Source organism: Scardinius erythrophthalmus, assembly GCF_964197995.2.
Source record: "Scardinius erythrophthalmus genome assembly, chromosome: 24".
In the NCBI taxonomy this organism is placed as follows: domain Eukaryota; kingdom Metazoa; phylum Chordata; class Actinopteri; order Cypriniformes; family Leuciscidae; genus Scardinius; species Scardinius erythrophthalmus.
Window position 1 is genome coordinate 25,877,027 of NC_138244.1, and position 15,260 is coordinate 25,892,286.

General features: G+C 39.2%; 1 protein-coding gene across 5 annotated transcripts in view; it reads left to right on the plus strand.

Moving 5' to 3' along the window:
- The window catches only part of kif21a (kinesin family member 21A), an 89,791-nt gene that overhangs the window by 40,301 nt on the left and 34,230 nt on the right, over positions 1–15,260 (plus strand). For all 5 annotated transcript variants that reach the window (XM_081356829.1, XM_081356830.1, XM_081356831.1 and 2 more), the window contains 7 exons: positions 300–489; positions 581–644; positions 6,512–6,721; positions 12,640–12,724; positions 12,814–12,928; positions 13,223–13,411; positions 14,554–14,753. In XM_081356829.1, the coding sequence (XP_081212955.1) occupies positions 300–489; positions 581–644; positions 6,512–6,721; positions 12,640–12,724; positions 12,814–12,928; positions 13,223–13,411; positions 14,554–14,753 (1,053 nt within the window). The remainder of the gene's footprint in view (positions 1–299; positions 490–580; positions 645–6,511; positions 6,722–12,639; positions 12,725–12,813; positions 12,929–13,222; positions 13,412–14,553; positions 14,754–15,260) is intronic.

Consider the following 15,260-nt stretch of genomic DNA (forward strand, 5'->3'; position numbering starts at 1 on the left):
TCTGCTCATCAAGGCTGCATTTATATTGAAAATACAGTAAAAAACAGTAATATTATGAAATATTATTACAATTTAAAATATTTGAATATAAGTGTAATTTATTATCAAAGCTGAATTTCCAGCATCATTATTCCATTTATATTTATTCTTCAGTGTCACAATCATTCTAATATGCTGATTTGCTGCTCAGTTATTATTGGTACTCAATTATTAATACTGTTTATTAAGAAAAATAAGCAGCAAACGCATAGTTTGTGTGTATGTTTGGTAAATGAAGTAAAGCTGTGTCTGTTTCTCAGGGGAAGCGTCTGGTTGGAGAGGATGGGCTGGAAAGCATCAATGACATGTTCCACGAGAACTCGATGTTGCAGATCGAGAACAATAATCTGCGCATGCGTGTGAAGGCCATGCAGGAGGCCATCGACGCTCAGGGCGCTCGACTCACGCAGATGCTCAGCGAACGGGCCAATCAGGTGCTCTCCAGAGCAGGTACATCACTACATCAGTGCTGCTCATGTCAGGTTACAGCAATCAAAGGACCTTGGAAGATTGTTGACAGAATATTGACTTTTTATTTCAGGTGAAGGCAGTGAGGAGATCGGAAATATGATTCAGAATTACATCAAGGAGATAGAGGATCTGAGGTAAAACAACCTTTGATGAAATATTTATATGAGACTGCTATTAAAAATCTATAGTTTGTTGCTTGTTTTTCACACTTAATAATGTAAAATAGAGTGCAACAGTCCGGGTCCAGAAGTAAAAACTCATTCATTCATTCTCCAAATGGAAACTGATTTTTAATGATAAACCTTTAAAGACAGATCTACTGTGAGCGACGAGGTTGTTAATCGATGGTATTTGCTTCTGTTTAAGCTGTGAACCGCATTATTTCAGCTTAATTTTAAAACAATCCTGTTTAACATTGAAATTTTTGGCGAAAAACTACATTACCAATGATGCTGTACAGAAAATTACACCAATCAGAGAGTCAAAAAAAAACAAAATAGCTTTTTAGCTCTTAAATATATATATTATCTCACAATAATTTATTAGTATGGTGTAGGGCCTCCTTTTCATTTCATCTTGGGAATGTCAGATAGTGGTCCTTCGCAGAAGCCAGAGGGATTTTGAGCTGTTCCTCCTCCAGAACAGTGGCCAGGTCACTATGTGTTGCTGGTGGAGAAAACGTTTTCTGACTCGCTTCTCCAAAACACCTGAAAGAGGCTCAGTCATGTTCAGATCTGGTGTGCAGGTCATGGGAGATGTTAAACTTACCTTTCATTTTCTTCTAACCACTCTGTCACAAGTCTTGCTGTACTGATGCATTATGATCATGCTGATGCACGTCACCCCCTTCAGGGTACAGTGTTTGAACCTTTAGGTGCACATGATCCTCCAGATCAGCTCAATGGTTCTGATATTTCAGCCCAAACCATCACTGATCCACCGCCGTGCTTCAGTCTGGGCAGCAACAGTCCCAGTGTTCACAGATGTGAGACGGCGAAGGAGGACTCGTCAGAGAACAATACATGTATCGCATTGTCCTCAGCCCAAGACTTCCTGTGCTGGAACCATAGACTGTAAAAAAAGATGGACAACGCCCATTCACTCTCTTCCATTGGTGAAAAGTGAAGCCGCCAAAGTCCTAATATGACGCTGACATCTTGCGCTGATTTGGGACCTGAGTTTGCGCAGTAGTGAACACGGGATTTGAGTCTGCGCAGTAGTGAACGAGTCTGCGCAGTAGTGAACGAGTGCGCAGTAGTGAACGAGTCTGCGCAGTAGTGAACACGGGATTTGAGTCTGCGCAGTAGTGAATGAGTCTGCGCAGTAGTGAACACGGGATTTGAGTCTGTGCAGTAGTGAACGAGTCAGCGCAGTAGTGAACACGGGATTTGAGTCTGCGCAGTAGTGAACGAGTCTGCGCAGTAGTGAACACGGGATTTGAGTCTGCGCAGTAGTGAACGAGTCTGCGCAGTAGTGAACACTGGATTTGAGTCTGCGCAGTAGTGAACACGGGATTTGAGTCTGCGCAGTAGTGAATGAGTCTGCGCAGTAGTGAACACGGGATTTGAGTCTGTGCAGTAGTGAACGAGTCAGCGCAGTAGTGAACACGGGATTTGAGTCTGCGCAGTAGTGAACGAGTCTGCGCAGTAGTGAACACGGGATTTGAGTCTGTGCAGTAGTGAACGAGTCAGCGCAGTAGTGAACGAGTCTGCGCAGTCGTCTGCGCAGTAGTGAACGAGTGCGCAGTAGTGAACGAGTCTGCGCAGTAGTGAACACGGGATTTGAGTCTGCGCAGTAGTGAACACGGGATTTGAGTCTGCGCAGTAGTGAATGAGTCTGCGCAGTAGTGAACACGGGATTTGAGTCTGTGCAGTAGTGAACGAGTCAGCGCAGTAGTGAACGAGTCTGCGCAGTCGTCTGCGCAGTAGTGAACGAGTCTGCGCAGTAGTGAACATGGGATTTGAGTCTGCGCAGTAGTGAACACGGGATTTGAGTCTGCGCAGTAGTGAACGAGTCTGCACAGTAGTGAACGAGTCTGCGCAGTAGTGAACGAGTCTGCGCAGTAGTGAACGCGGGACCTGATTCTGCGCAGTAGTGAGTGTGAAGTAAAGCTGTGATATCAAGATCCCGCCCTTACTCCCGCAGAAACAGTTAGTACAAAGTTTACTAGTTGAAATAAACAGTTATGGATATGTAGAAATTAAAGTTGAAGCTCCAATCTCCTCCTGAAAATCCTGTTGGTGCCTCAGTGACTACTTTGTTTAAAGAAGCTGTCAATCACAGCTGTTAATCATGACGTCACATTCCCGTTTTTATAGACATTATGGGCCAGAGAAACAAGTGTGCCGCCATATTTAGAATAGTGTCTTTGAACTTCCGGTTTAGCGGTCGCTCTGTATATTTCTATGGCATCGCTGTCGAGGAGTAATATGCTGGTGAAATGGATTTACTTATTGTAGAGTGAACGAAAGTTATCCAGAGTAATGTTTAAAGCAGATGTCTTAACAAATGTCAGTAGACCGGGAAGATTTTAAAACGGGCAGTTCAGTCATAAATACGTAAGATTGCTGTGGAAATACAAACCGGAAGACAACAAGCGCAGCGCTGCAAAGGGGCGGAGCTATATAAGGTCTATAGCATCAAATAATGAACTAAGATCAAACTTATTTAAAAAAAACGAACACTTAAACGTACATCAGCGTGATTAAAAACGACCTAAAATGACAGAAAACATCTTTGGAAAAAAAATTATTTGAAGTGTAATTTGATTGTTTAGTTAAAGGTGTTCTAAGCGATGTTACGCGCTTTTTAGGCCAAAACATACAGCAAATATCTCCTCACCATCCGCTAGCTGCCTGTCCCCTGAACACACTGTATAAAAACGCGGTCTCTGCAGACACCCCAGGCTCCTCAAACGGCTACAAAAACAAACTGGGCTAACCCACACCACGAGACACAACAAACTGTTCCAGCCAATAACCGACAAGAAGGATTTGAGGGATTAGTGCGCGGATGAGAAGGAGGGAGGGTCGAGCTAGCCTCGTTTTGTTTGACAATACTTCAAACGTCAACAAGAAGTGACGTCACCCAGCATCACTTAGAGCACCTTTAATTTGTCTATTGCAGCTTGACCATGAATGTTGATTCTGGAGCTCTGACAAACAGTTTTGGTGGAAACAGGAGGATTTAATTCTGCAGTGAGTTGGGCAGCTGTGTTTCATGTTGTTTGGACACAATCCGGGTTACATTCCTTTCAGACAGCTTCCTCTTGCTTTGACGGTTTCTCCCGTTGGATGTGGTTTGTGGTGGCGTGCCAACATTACCCTACATACTGTAGCTCTCAATACACCACAAAGACTTGCTGTCCTGGTCACACATGAGTCACACAACAATTTGTCCTCTTTTGAACTCTGATATGTCTCCTATTATGTTGTGTGGATTTCAATAGTTTATGTACAGCTGTGCTATTGCTCTGCTAATTCAACATTCACACTCTGAAATCAGTGAAGATGCATGTATCAGCGTGAAACCTCCAACACTATATTGGCCAGTGTTTCAGTTTCAGCGCCCCTGTATGTATGTATGTATGTATATATATATATATATATTTAGTGAGGAAAATAAGTATTTGAACACCCTGCTATTTTGCAAGTTCTCCCACTTGGAAATCATGGAGGGGTCTGAAATTGTCATCGTAGGTGCATGTCCACTGTGAGAGACATAATCTAAAAAAAAAAAATCCAGAAATCACAATGTATGATTTTTTAACAATTTATTTGTATGATACAGCTGCAAATAAGTATTTGAACACCTGTCTATCAGCTAGAATTCTGACCCTCAAAGACCTGTTAGTCTGCCTTTAAAATGTCCACCTCCACTCCATTTATTATCCTAAATTAGATGCACCTGTTTGAGGTCGTTAGCTGCATAAAGACACCTGTCCACCCTATACAATCAGTGAGAATCCAACTACTAACATGGCCAAGACCAAAGAGCTGTCCAAAGACACTAGAGACAAAATTGTACACCTCCACAAGGCTGGAAAGGGCTACGGGGAAATTGCCAAGCAGCTTGGTGAAAAAAGGTCCACTGTTGGAGCAATCATTAGAAAAAGGAAGAAGCTAAACATGACTGTCAATCTCCCTCGGACTGGGGCTCCATGCAAGATCTCACCTCGTGGGGTCTCAATGATCCTAAGAAAGGTGAGAAATCAGCCCAGAACTACACGGGAGGAGCTGGTCAATGACCTGAAAAGAGCTGGGACCACCGTTTCCAAGGTTACTGTTGGTAATACACTAAGACGTCATGGTTTGAAATCATGCATGGCACGGAAGGTTCCCCTACTTTAACCAGCACATGTCAAGGCCCGTCTTGAGTTTGCCAATGACCATTTGGATGATCCAGAGGAGTCATGGGACAAAGTCATGTGGTCAGATGAGACCAAAATAGAACTTTTTGGTCATAATTCCACTAAACGTGTTTGGAGGAAGAAGAATGATGAGTACCATCCCAAGAACACCATCCCTACTGTGAAGCATGGGGGTGGTAGCATCATGCTTTGGGGGTGTTTTTCTGCACATGGGACAGGGCGACTGCACTGTATTAAGGAGAGGATGACCGGGGCCATGTATTGCGAGATTTTGGGGAACAACCTCCTTCCCTCAGTTAGAGCATTGAAGATGGGTCGAGGCTGGGTCTTCCAACATGACAATGACCCGAAGCACACAGCCAGGATAACCAAGGAGTGGCTCTGTAAGAAGCATATCAAGGTTCTGGCGTGGCCTAGCCAGTCTCCAGACCTAAACCCAATAGAGAATCTTTGGAGGGAGCTCAAACTCCGTGTTTCTCAGCGAAACCAGAAACCTGACTGATCTAGAGAAGATCTGTGTGGAGGAGTGGGCCAAAATCCCTCCTTCAGTGTGTGCAAACCTGGTGAAAAACTACAGGAAACGTTTGACCTCTGTAATTGCAAACAAAGGCTACTGTACCAAATATTAACATTGATTTTCTCAGGTGTTCAAATACTTATTTGCAGCTGTATCATACAAATAAATAGTTAAAAAAATCATACATTGTGATTTCTTGATTTTTTCTTTTAGATTATGTCTCTCACAGTGGACATGCACCTACGATGACAATTTCAGACCCCTCCATGATTTCCAAGTGGGAGAACTTGCAAAATAGCAGGGTGTTCAAATACTTATTTTCCTCACTGTATATGTATATATATATATATATATATATATATATATATATATATATATATATATATATATATATATATATATATATATATATATATATATATATATATATATATAATTCAAATTTTTTTAATTAGTGTTTAAAACAGGGATAAAAAGTACCCCATGCCCACGGTTAAATACACTGCTGGATCTTTAATGTTGTGGGCCTATTTATTTTTTTTTTTTGCTGGAGGTCCTGGACTTCTTGTTCAGAGACATGGCATCATGGATTCTAGCAAATACCAACAGATCAAAAATCTAATCCTGACCACCTCTGCTAAAAATCTTATGATGTGCCGTGTTTGGATCTTCCATCAAGACAATGATGCAAAAAAACATAAAAATCAACACAAAAATGGGTCACTGAGCACAAAATGAAGCTTTATCTTTTATGTGATGAACGTTTTAAACCATTTTTCATTTTATTATGCTGTTCGCAATGCTTCATGGGATTGTAATTATTTCCCTCATTAAGTACGCTGTCTTGTACCTTTGTCCTTTTTGTCCGATTTTCAGATATTCTTTTGCTTTTATATGTAAGTCTGTAATTTTATGATTCACCTCATAGCTGGTTGTTTTGGTGCATGGCTTATAGTGCTTTAGCAAAAAGGTTTTCACAAATCCCTATGGGAAAAATGAATTGCCAAAAACACCATAGCAACCAACCAGAACACCTTGGCAATTGCATAGCAACGTCCTGGCTAGATAAAAAGAGAACTAGTTGTTTAAACTCGAAATGTTTGTGTGTATTTCAGAGCCAAACTCCTGGAGAGCGAAGCGGTGAATGAGAACCTGAGGCGTAACCTCACGCGAGTGTCCAGCCGCCCTCAGTTTTACGGACCCTCTGGATCATTCTCTCCCGCCCTGCTGGGGGCCGACCCGAGCCAGGAGACCACTGACATCATTGAGATCGCCAAGAAAGATCTGGAGAAACTCAAGAGGAAGGAGAAGAAGAAAAAAAAGAGGTAATAAAAGGGTGTGAGCGATCGTAGTGTGAGGTGGTATCTGGAGGGGCTGTTGCCGTGGTAACTGGCAGAAAGGGAGTGTGTTATGAATAATTGCCCCTCGACTCTAGCTGAGTGAAACAAAAACATTGTGGGATTTGTCTGGTTTCATGGTGAGCTGTATTGTTCTTTCAGCCGTGTAATTACTACGTCAGGCATTATCGCACAGACTGTAATCAGGGATCTTTTACCACACCTGCTAATGGCAGATAGAAATGGATGTTTTTGTTGTTGTTTTTGAAAGTTCCTTTCAAGACACACACACACACACACACACACACACACACACACACACACACACACACACACACACACACACACACATATATATATATATATATATATATATATATATATATATATATATATATATATATATATATAATACAGTATATAATACAGTATATACAGGGCTGGGTGAATTTTCAGCAGTAGCGTGTAAAGCAGTCACTACAACTTTCCCCATTTTGTCAGGTTGAATTTTATGTATAATATATACATTTTTCAACTGTAGTCTTTTAAAAAGCCATCTGAAATAATAAACCAAAAAGTGCAATATATATAAATATCTGAAACGCTTCCAATACTCACTTAAAACCACCTCTCAGTGCAAAACTGAGTTTCTCTCTGCTTCTTATTGCGCTTAAACAGTCAAATACACACTAAATAAAGTCAAAATGCCGGCCTTGGCGAGTATTCACATAAACACAGTCGGTTATATTTTAAATGAATGTAAACGGTTGAGAAAGAAAGCGCATGTGTAACAGTATAATGGATCTGTGTGTCAGGTCTTAAAGTCAAGTCAAGTCACATTCATATAGCGCTTTTTACAATACAGATTGTATCAAAGCAGCTTTACAGAGATAACAGGAAAATAGTGCTTCAAAGTTTGTTTCCAGAAGAAAATAGCATCACAGTAAGTTCAGTGATGGGCGGTTTTTTCGGTTTTACGTTTAAATAATTTATGTGCGTTTTATTTCTCTCCGAATTGACTGTTTGTGTGTGCCTGTAAGTCTACGAGCTGAGATGAGGAAACTCCTCCCCATGAGTAAATATTCAATCACTATGCTCTAAAGTTAGGGGGCGCTTAACCATCATTCCACACTTTAACATGGCGAGCGGCGGTGAAGTGAGGCTACAGTTCGAGGAAGCGCCGGCGTCTTTCAAATCCGTGGTGTCGGGACATTTCGGTTTTGCCGTTGAGTATAATGCCGAGGAAGAAAAACCAAAAAAATGACTGTGTGCAAGCATTGTTTTACACGTGTAGCCTACTCAAACGGAAACACTTCCAACATGACTGCACATCCTAGGTGCCATCACCTAGCAATATCACTGTCTGAAGGCAGGATAGCAGAGCAGGTAATAAAGTCCTCCAAAAAACAACAGTCCCTCGCTGAATCCTTCCAGCATACATACAGCATACAGTTTGTACAGCTGTGAGATGTCAGTGTTCATTTTATATTATACAATACACTAGGAACTAGTGGACTTTTCTTAGCTTTTTAGTAAAATAAAGGAGTATTGCAATAAATCGCTGTAATATTTTTCTCCTTAACCTCTTACTGTTCCTATTGCCTAAGCATAGAATAACAAAAAAACATTCTTATGTGTCAAGCCATCAGAACCGAACCGAACCGAAAACCGTGGTTAAAAACGAGGTATGTATTGAATCGTGGGCTAACTGTATTGTTGCATCCCTAATATAGCCAGAGTAATCCGTGATATTATAGTCCAACTCAGTTCAGTTCTTGTATAATAGTGTCAGTGCAGGCAGATCAATATTATTGTTGAATATTAAATTAAATAAAGGGTTCATGAACGGCATTGTTTTATTATTTTATGTTTCCTGGGGTTGTTAGTTCCTGTAATATTAGTATGATTTAAAAAAAGTCATAATTTCGAAATAAAAGGCCATTTTCTATGCTGATTTTCTATGCCTCTGATTTGAACGCTCTGTTTGAAGGGGCGTGTCTGCGGTGAGACTTCAGTGTAAACGCCCACTGCTGTGATTGGCTGCTGTGAGACTTCAGTGTAAACGCCCACTGCTGTGATTGGCTGCTGTGAGACTTCAGTGTAAACGCCCACTGCTGTGATTGGCTGACATCTTTGCATATGAAATAAGTATTACATGTGGAGTTCTCTCAAACTTTTAGCACATTTTACTATTACAGCTCTCAGTCTCAAGGTTAACTAATCATGAACATTTTTCATTTTAGCATTATATTTAGATCTATAGCATTATATTTAGATTGTGACATGAAAGGTTGCAGTGATGAGCATGTAGCTGATCACCATGACATGTTGAGCGCATGAATCTCGTCATTCAACTTGATTTCTGCGCTCTCACGAATGCTTTCATCATAACTAACAGTGCAAACAATATGTAAATAAGAGATTTGTTGATTATAACAGGAGTTTTGGCGAGAGTCACTGATAAACTCGCGCTGTTTGATTGACAGCTACAGCGATTGCAAAGGGAGCATTCTTTGATCGCTTTCTATATATAGAATTTAATCACAGTTTAAATAACAGATTATTTTCATCCTACTCAGAGAAACAATGTGAAATTGACCATTTAGTCACTGGTTTGATTTACTGACACATAGACAAAGAACATCTGACTGTACATTAATCATTACATATATGAAATCTCTGATCACAGATCAGGCATTAGAATTAACACGGTTATTTACATGTTGTTGCATTACTGTCGGGTCCATATCTTTTAAAGTAAAAGTCTGTTTGCAAAGCCTGCGCCGAAATTGCGACTGATTTACCAAAAAATTCACTGTGAAATGTACCGAACAAACAAACAATGATCAACTGAGACATTCACATTTTAGAAAATAAATAACCACATTCCTAGCATTAGGATCCTTTGGAAGGTAATGTTATTTGTAGTCCAGTGATCCTGCATCTTACTTCTCTCCTCGTCATCTCACTAACGCACCAGTGGCCAGGGCCAAAGTTGCAATGATGAAGTAGGCATTGATTTTCTTCTACAGAGGTGTCTAAGGCACATTCCACAACAAGTCGTTCTCTGGGCTTGGTTACAATAAAAGCTGTTTTTGGACTAACATGGAAGTTTTCAGTTCTGAAACTTACAGGATATTCTAATGGTATAATGACCTCTTATATGTCAAAAGCTCAAGGAAAATTCGATTTCTCAAGTTGTGACTCCTTGAAAGTAACATCACCCTAATATACCTGCTGCCAAATTATGAGATAATATTTAAAATATTTGTGACTAGTATAAAAAATAATTGTGGCTAGTAACTTAAGAAAACCACTAGCCACAGTGACTTTTGAGCAAAATAGTTAATGTCAAGCACTGTGTATATGTATATATATATATATATATATATATATTCTATTATATTTCTCTCAAATAAATGCTGTTCAAAGGTTTACAGAAGACTAAACTTAAAACTAGGGGGGAGGGGGGACAGTGAACAAAATAAACCTAGAGAGATATTATATCAGCCATGATATCCTTGATATAGATAAAATCATCATATAGAAGCGTTCTTATCCACAATGAACGTTTGCATGTAATCAACAACGTCTTTACTAATGTCTGTACCGTACCCTCCCTATCTGTCTCTCTCTATGCTCCTCGTTTCTTCTCTTTAACCCTTCACCTCTGACCTCTGACCGCTGAAGACTCCAGCAGCTGCTGGGTGACAAGAGAGTGGAGGATGAGGAGGAAGAGGTGGAGGAAGACAGGTTTGTCCCTGTGTCTCTCTTTCCCCTCTATAATTAACCATAACCCCCTATGTGCCGTCTCTGCTTGCAACCTTTAAATTCTGATTGTCTTTCAGGCAGGTAGTTTCCAGTCTTGGAGAACAGCCCAGAAAATGTTTATACTTCATTCATGTACTTTAAAGTGAATTTGTGTAAAAAAAAAAGTAATTCAAAGTAATGGGTGAATCTCACGAAACCTGTTAAGAGCATGTCCAGGTGACATTTCAACATTTCCATGACGTTTTCTTCATTCTTTCACCATAAACACTGAGAATTTAGTTTTTTGATCATTTTCCACCTTCTGTCTGAACCTTCCAACAGGCATTTTGCTGCTGTACCTGTATGTAAATAACCTCTCTTTTAATTGTTACTTTATTATTATTTTTATGGTATAGTTTGTATTACTTGAGTAGCTTTTATTTTTTTAAGATTTTTAAGTTTTGGTTTTAATTTTATTTTTAGTAATTTTGCTTTGATATGCTTTTGACATTTTTTGTTTTGTTTGTTTTTAATATGTCGGTTCAAATTTAATTTATTTTATATTAAAGGTGCTGTATGTAATCTTTTGACTGTACTAAAGCATAAAAATAGCATAAAATATTCTCCAATATTTGGAAATTGGACTGCAGTACCAAATTCAACCTCTAGCTGTCAATATTACATACTGCACCTTTAAGTTTTAGTCATTTTAGAACTTAAATTTAAAGGGATAGTTCACCCAAAAATGAAAATTCTGTCATGATTTACTAACCCTCATGCCGTTCCAAACCCATAAGAGTCTTCGGAGTACAAATTATGTATTTGCATGTTCGCTTGACTTGCGAGAACCAATGAGGTTCATTCTTGTGTTACGCATCACGTTTGAGCGTCAGCAAGAACCAATGAGGTTCATTCTTGTGTTACGCATCACGTTTGAGCTTCAGCAAGAACCAATGAAGTTCATTCTTGTGTTACGCATCACGTTTGAGCGTCAGCAAGAACCAATGCGGTTCATTCTTGTGTTACGCATCACGTTTGAGCTTCAGCAAGAACCAATGAGGTTCATTCTTGTGTTACGGATCACGTTTGAGCTTCAGCAAGAACCAATGAGGTTCATTCTCGTGTTACGGATCACGTTTGAGCTTCAGCAAGAACCAATGAGGTTCATTGGTTCATTTATGGTTGCGCTGCTGTTTATGTTCTCTGATCAATGTTTATATGTGAATAAAAGCCTAAATCAAATCTGTACGTCATAAAAAGCGATCGAGTCTCTTAATTTTTTTTTGACTAAACTGCTTAATTCATATGGATTCGTTTTATGATCTCTTTAAAGTGTCAAAGTGGTAGTTGTGTGGGCTGTCAATACTTGCTCAGATTTCATTAAAGATATCTTAATTTGTGTACCAGAGATGAACGAAAGTCTTAATGGGTTTGGAACGACATGAAGTAATTAATGACAGATTTGATTTAAAAGTAACCCTTTAAGGGAAGCTCACACTACACGACCTTCGCCTGGATTTTGCTGTTTTCCATAGTCTGTGACAGAAATCCTGGATCACGGCCAAATCGGTGCTCAAGTATGAGCAGGTCAGTGACGTGATCTGAGCCGGACTCGAACAGTCACAGGCTCGCAATATTTTCAAACCTGTTTGATGTTATCACCACATGATCTGTAGTGTGAAGTTGCCCTGAAGTTTTCATTTAATAACTCCATTATATTTTAGCTTTATTTCAATAACCAAAAGTGCTTTTTAAAAGTTTTCACTAATAGTTCACAGTGTCGTTCATCAGGGCGGGTCAATTTTCTGAGTAAGTGTTGAAATGTGAATGTGGACGAGCATATGCAAATTAGCTCATGCTATCAGTGTGACATCATACCATGAAGATTTCTGAATCAGATGTTTTAATAATCTGGGTGAACTAGAGAGGAAGTTATGAATTGACAATTTTTTCAAAAGAGCAAATCCGCTTTCTTAAAATACCAAACATTTAACTTTTCTGTTGCATCATCTCCATCATAATGCCATGTTTTCTTTCCTTCCCCCCTAATTGTCTGTTTTCTGTTTTGTTTCAGATAACCTATGCTGCATATTTTTTTAAAAAAGTTGTTTTTACAAAATAGATTTTTAATTTCTAGTTTTGATTTCCCCCTGCAGTGCCAACAAAGATGAAACGCTTGATGGCGAACAGAAGATTAGCGAGAGAGAACAATTAGAATCGACCAATCAGGAGCCAGAGATGGTATGATTGACAGTCCTCTTGCCCTATCAGAACATATTTTAAGGCTGGAGCTCATCATTCAGTCTTTGATATGAAATTGTTTCCCATAGGAGGCCAGTGACCGTGAGGAGGGGGATGGAGAGGAAGATGATGAGGAAGTTGAGGAAGAGGAAATGGATGCTGAGGAAAGCTCTGATGAGTCTGACTCTGAACTGGATGAGAAGGGTACAGATGTTTACTGTAAAACAAATTACTGTTTAACACATTTTTTAAAACACCCTTAAAGCGTCATAATAAAAATATTAGGACACAAACAGTATTTCAGTACGCAAATTCTATTCGTTTTAAAGTAATGACGTACAAATAAAATATTATATTTTTTAAATAATATTATATAGCACATATATAATATATAATAATGTGAATTATTAATATTTCATGTAAAGATATTGTCTGTTTAATGGTTATCTGTATGTAAACGTATTGAATTTTTTTATTCATTATTGTTGCGTTGACCAGAGGACTTCCAGGCAGATCTGGCCAACATCACCTGTGAGATCGCCATCAAGCAGAAGTTGATCGATGAGCTTGAGAACAGTCAGAGGCGTCTACACACACTCAAACAACAGTATGAGCAGAAACTCATGATGCTGCAGTGCAAAATCAGAGACACACAGGTGGAGCGAGACCGCGTGCTGCAGAACATGGGTACGTTGAAAAATAAGTAATAGGTAAAGTTCTTACTTTCAGTCATTCAAGTTTAATGACAGATTATGAAAAGCACAAACTTTTTTCTTCTTTGGAACAACATGCATTGATGAGTCATTCACAATAAGGCCAGATACATACATACATTAAAGGGGCTCTATGTAGAGAAACCCTTGATATTGGCGACACCGGTGGCCGTTAAGTGAACTGCAGTCAGTAACTTATTGCTCGTAATGTACAAGAGACTGAACGTGATTCAAGGCCCTGATATGCTGATGGCGAAGTTCTTTTTCGCTCTTCGCTTAGAAATAAAAAGAAGTTGGAAATACCTTTACAGCGATGTACTGTTAACGAGCATCCCGACGCCGTCCATGCTGCTGATGAATATGTAAATGTGCTGCGTGCTTTCCTCTAGATAACAAAATAAACACACGAAACAAAAATGCCAGCGGTGAGAAAACAGCAGTTAAGAAAGCATCTGATCATAATGATGTGAATGTTTGCGATTCACCAGCATCATGCCGACAGATGAGGTCATTCAAATTACACTGTTAAGATAGTTTGAATATAAAGCATGTTTGAGACTATACTGTATACTGTATAGATCTAGCTATGTGAGACTAGTTTGAATGAATCCCTTTTCTTTGCATGACACTGACATTACAGCTCTTTCGGCATTAACCTGAACATTGTACAAGCATTCGTTTCAGAAGAGAGGCTCTTGGATTGTGTGAAACTGTCAAATCTATTTGCTTTTCCTAGTGAAACTGGCCAGAGTCAGTCTACAGGCTTTCATAGAAGACCTAGGGTGTCGGGGAAGATCTCGTTTGTTGAGTTTCGTTGCAAGCTGTTCACACATTGGCCATAAAAAAGTGATTAATGCTTGAAAATTCTTACCTATAGCCCCTTTAAGTAAATATCATGGTGACTTTGACTTAAATGCTTTTATTTCTCCACATTTTAAAGTCATGACACTTTTAACAGTGTCACACACACACACACACACACACACACACACAATACTCCTAACATGTAGATCAGGTTTGCAATACGCCCTGAGAAAAGCTATATAAATTGTTTTGTTTCTTGCTTTATTTATTTGTTTTTGTTTTGTTCTATTCTGTTTTTTGGTTTTGTCTCAGGCTCTGTGGAGTCATGCTCTGAGGACAAGAGCAAGCGGATAAAAGCAGAATACGAGAAGAAACTCGGTGTGATGAACAAAGAGCTGCAGAAACTACAGGCGGCTCAGAAAGAACACGCTCGCCTACTGAAGAACCAGTCACAGTACGAGAAGCAACTGAAGAAACTACAGCTGGATCTGGCTGAAATGAAGAAAACCAAAGTGAGTGTCACCATGGAGACTGCACAAGACTGTGTGCTGAATCACCGAGAAATGCTGAATCACCATTACAACACACAATATTTCATAATAAACAGCGCCTCCCAGTGGTCAACGGATCCTTCTGCGACATACTGCAAACAATTAAGTTGTTTATAGATGACTATACAAATAATTTTATTGTATTAAAATGATTGTTGTTTAAAATATGGCATTTTTATATTAATAATATTAATAATGAACGTGTCTATCAGCAATTCCCATAGTCCAAATGAAATTACATTAATTTTGCAAAGGTTTTTCTACTGCTAAATAAGATGGCAAGTCTAGATATAATGTCAGCTCCAAAATTATTACCACCCTTCATAAAATGAGCAAATATGAATATATAGAATATATGGGAACTTTATTTTGATGGTCCCCTTTAGACATTCTGATGACTATAAGTTACTTCGCAAGTGCATGTCAACTTATTCCACTAACCCTAACAGTCTACTAATACTAATACTC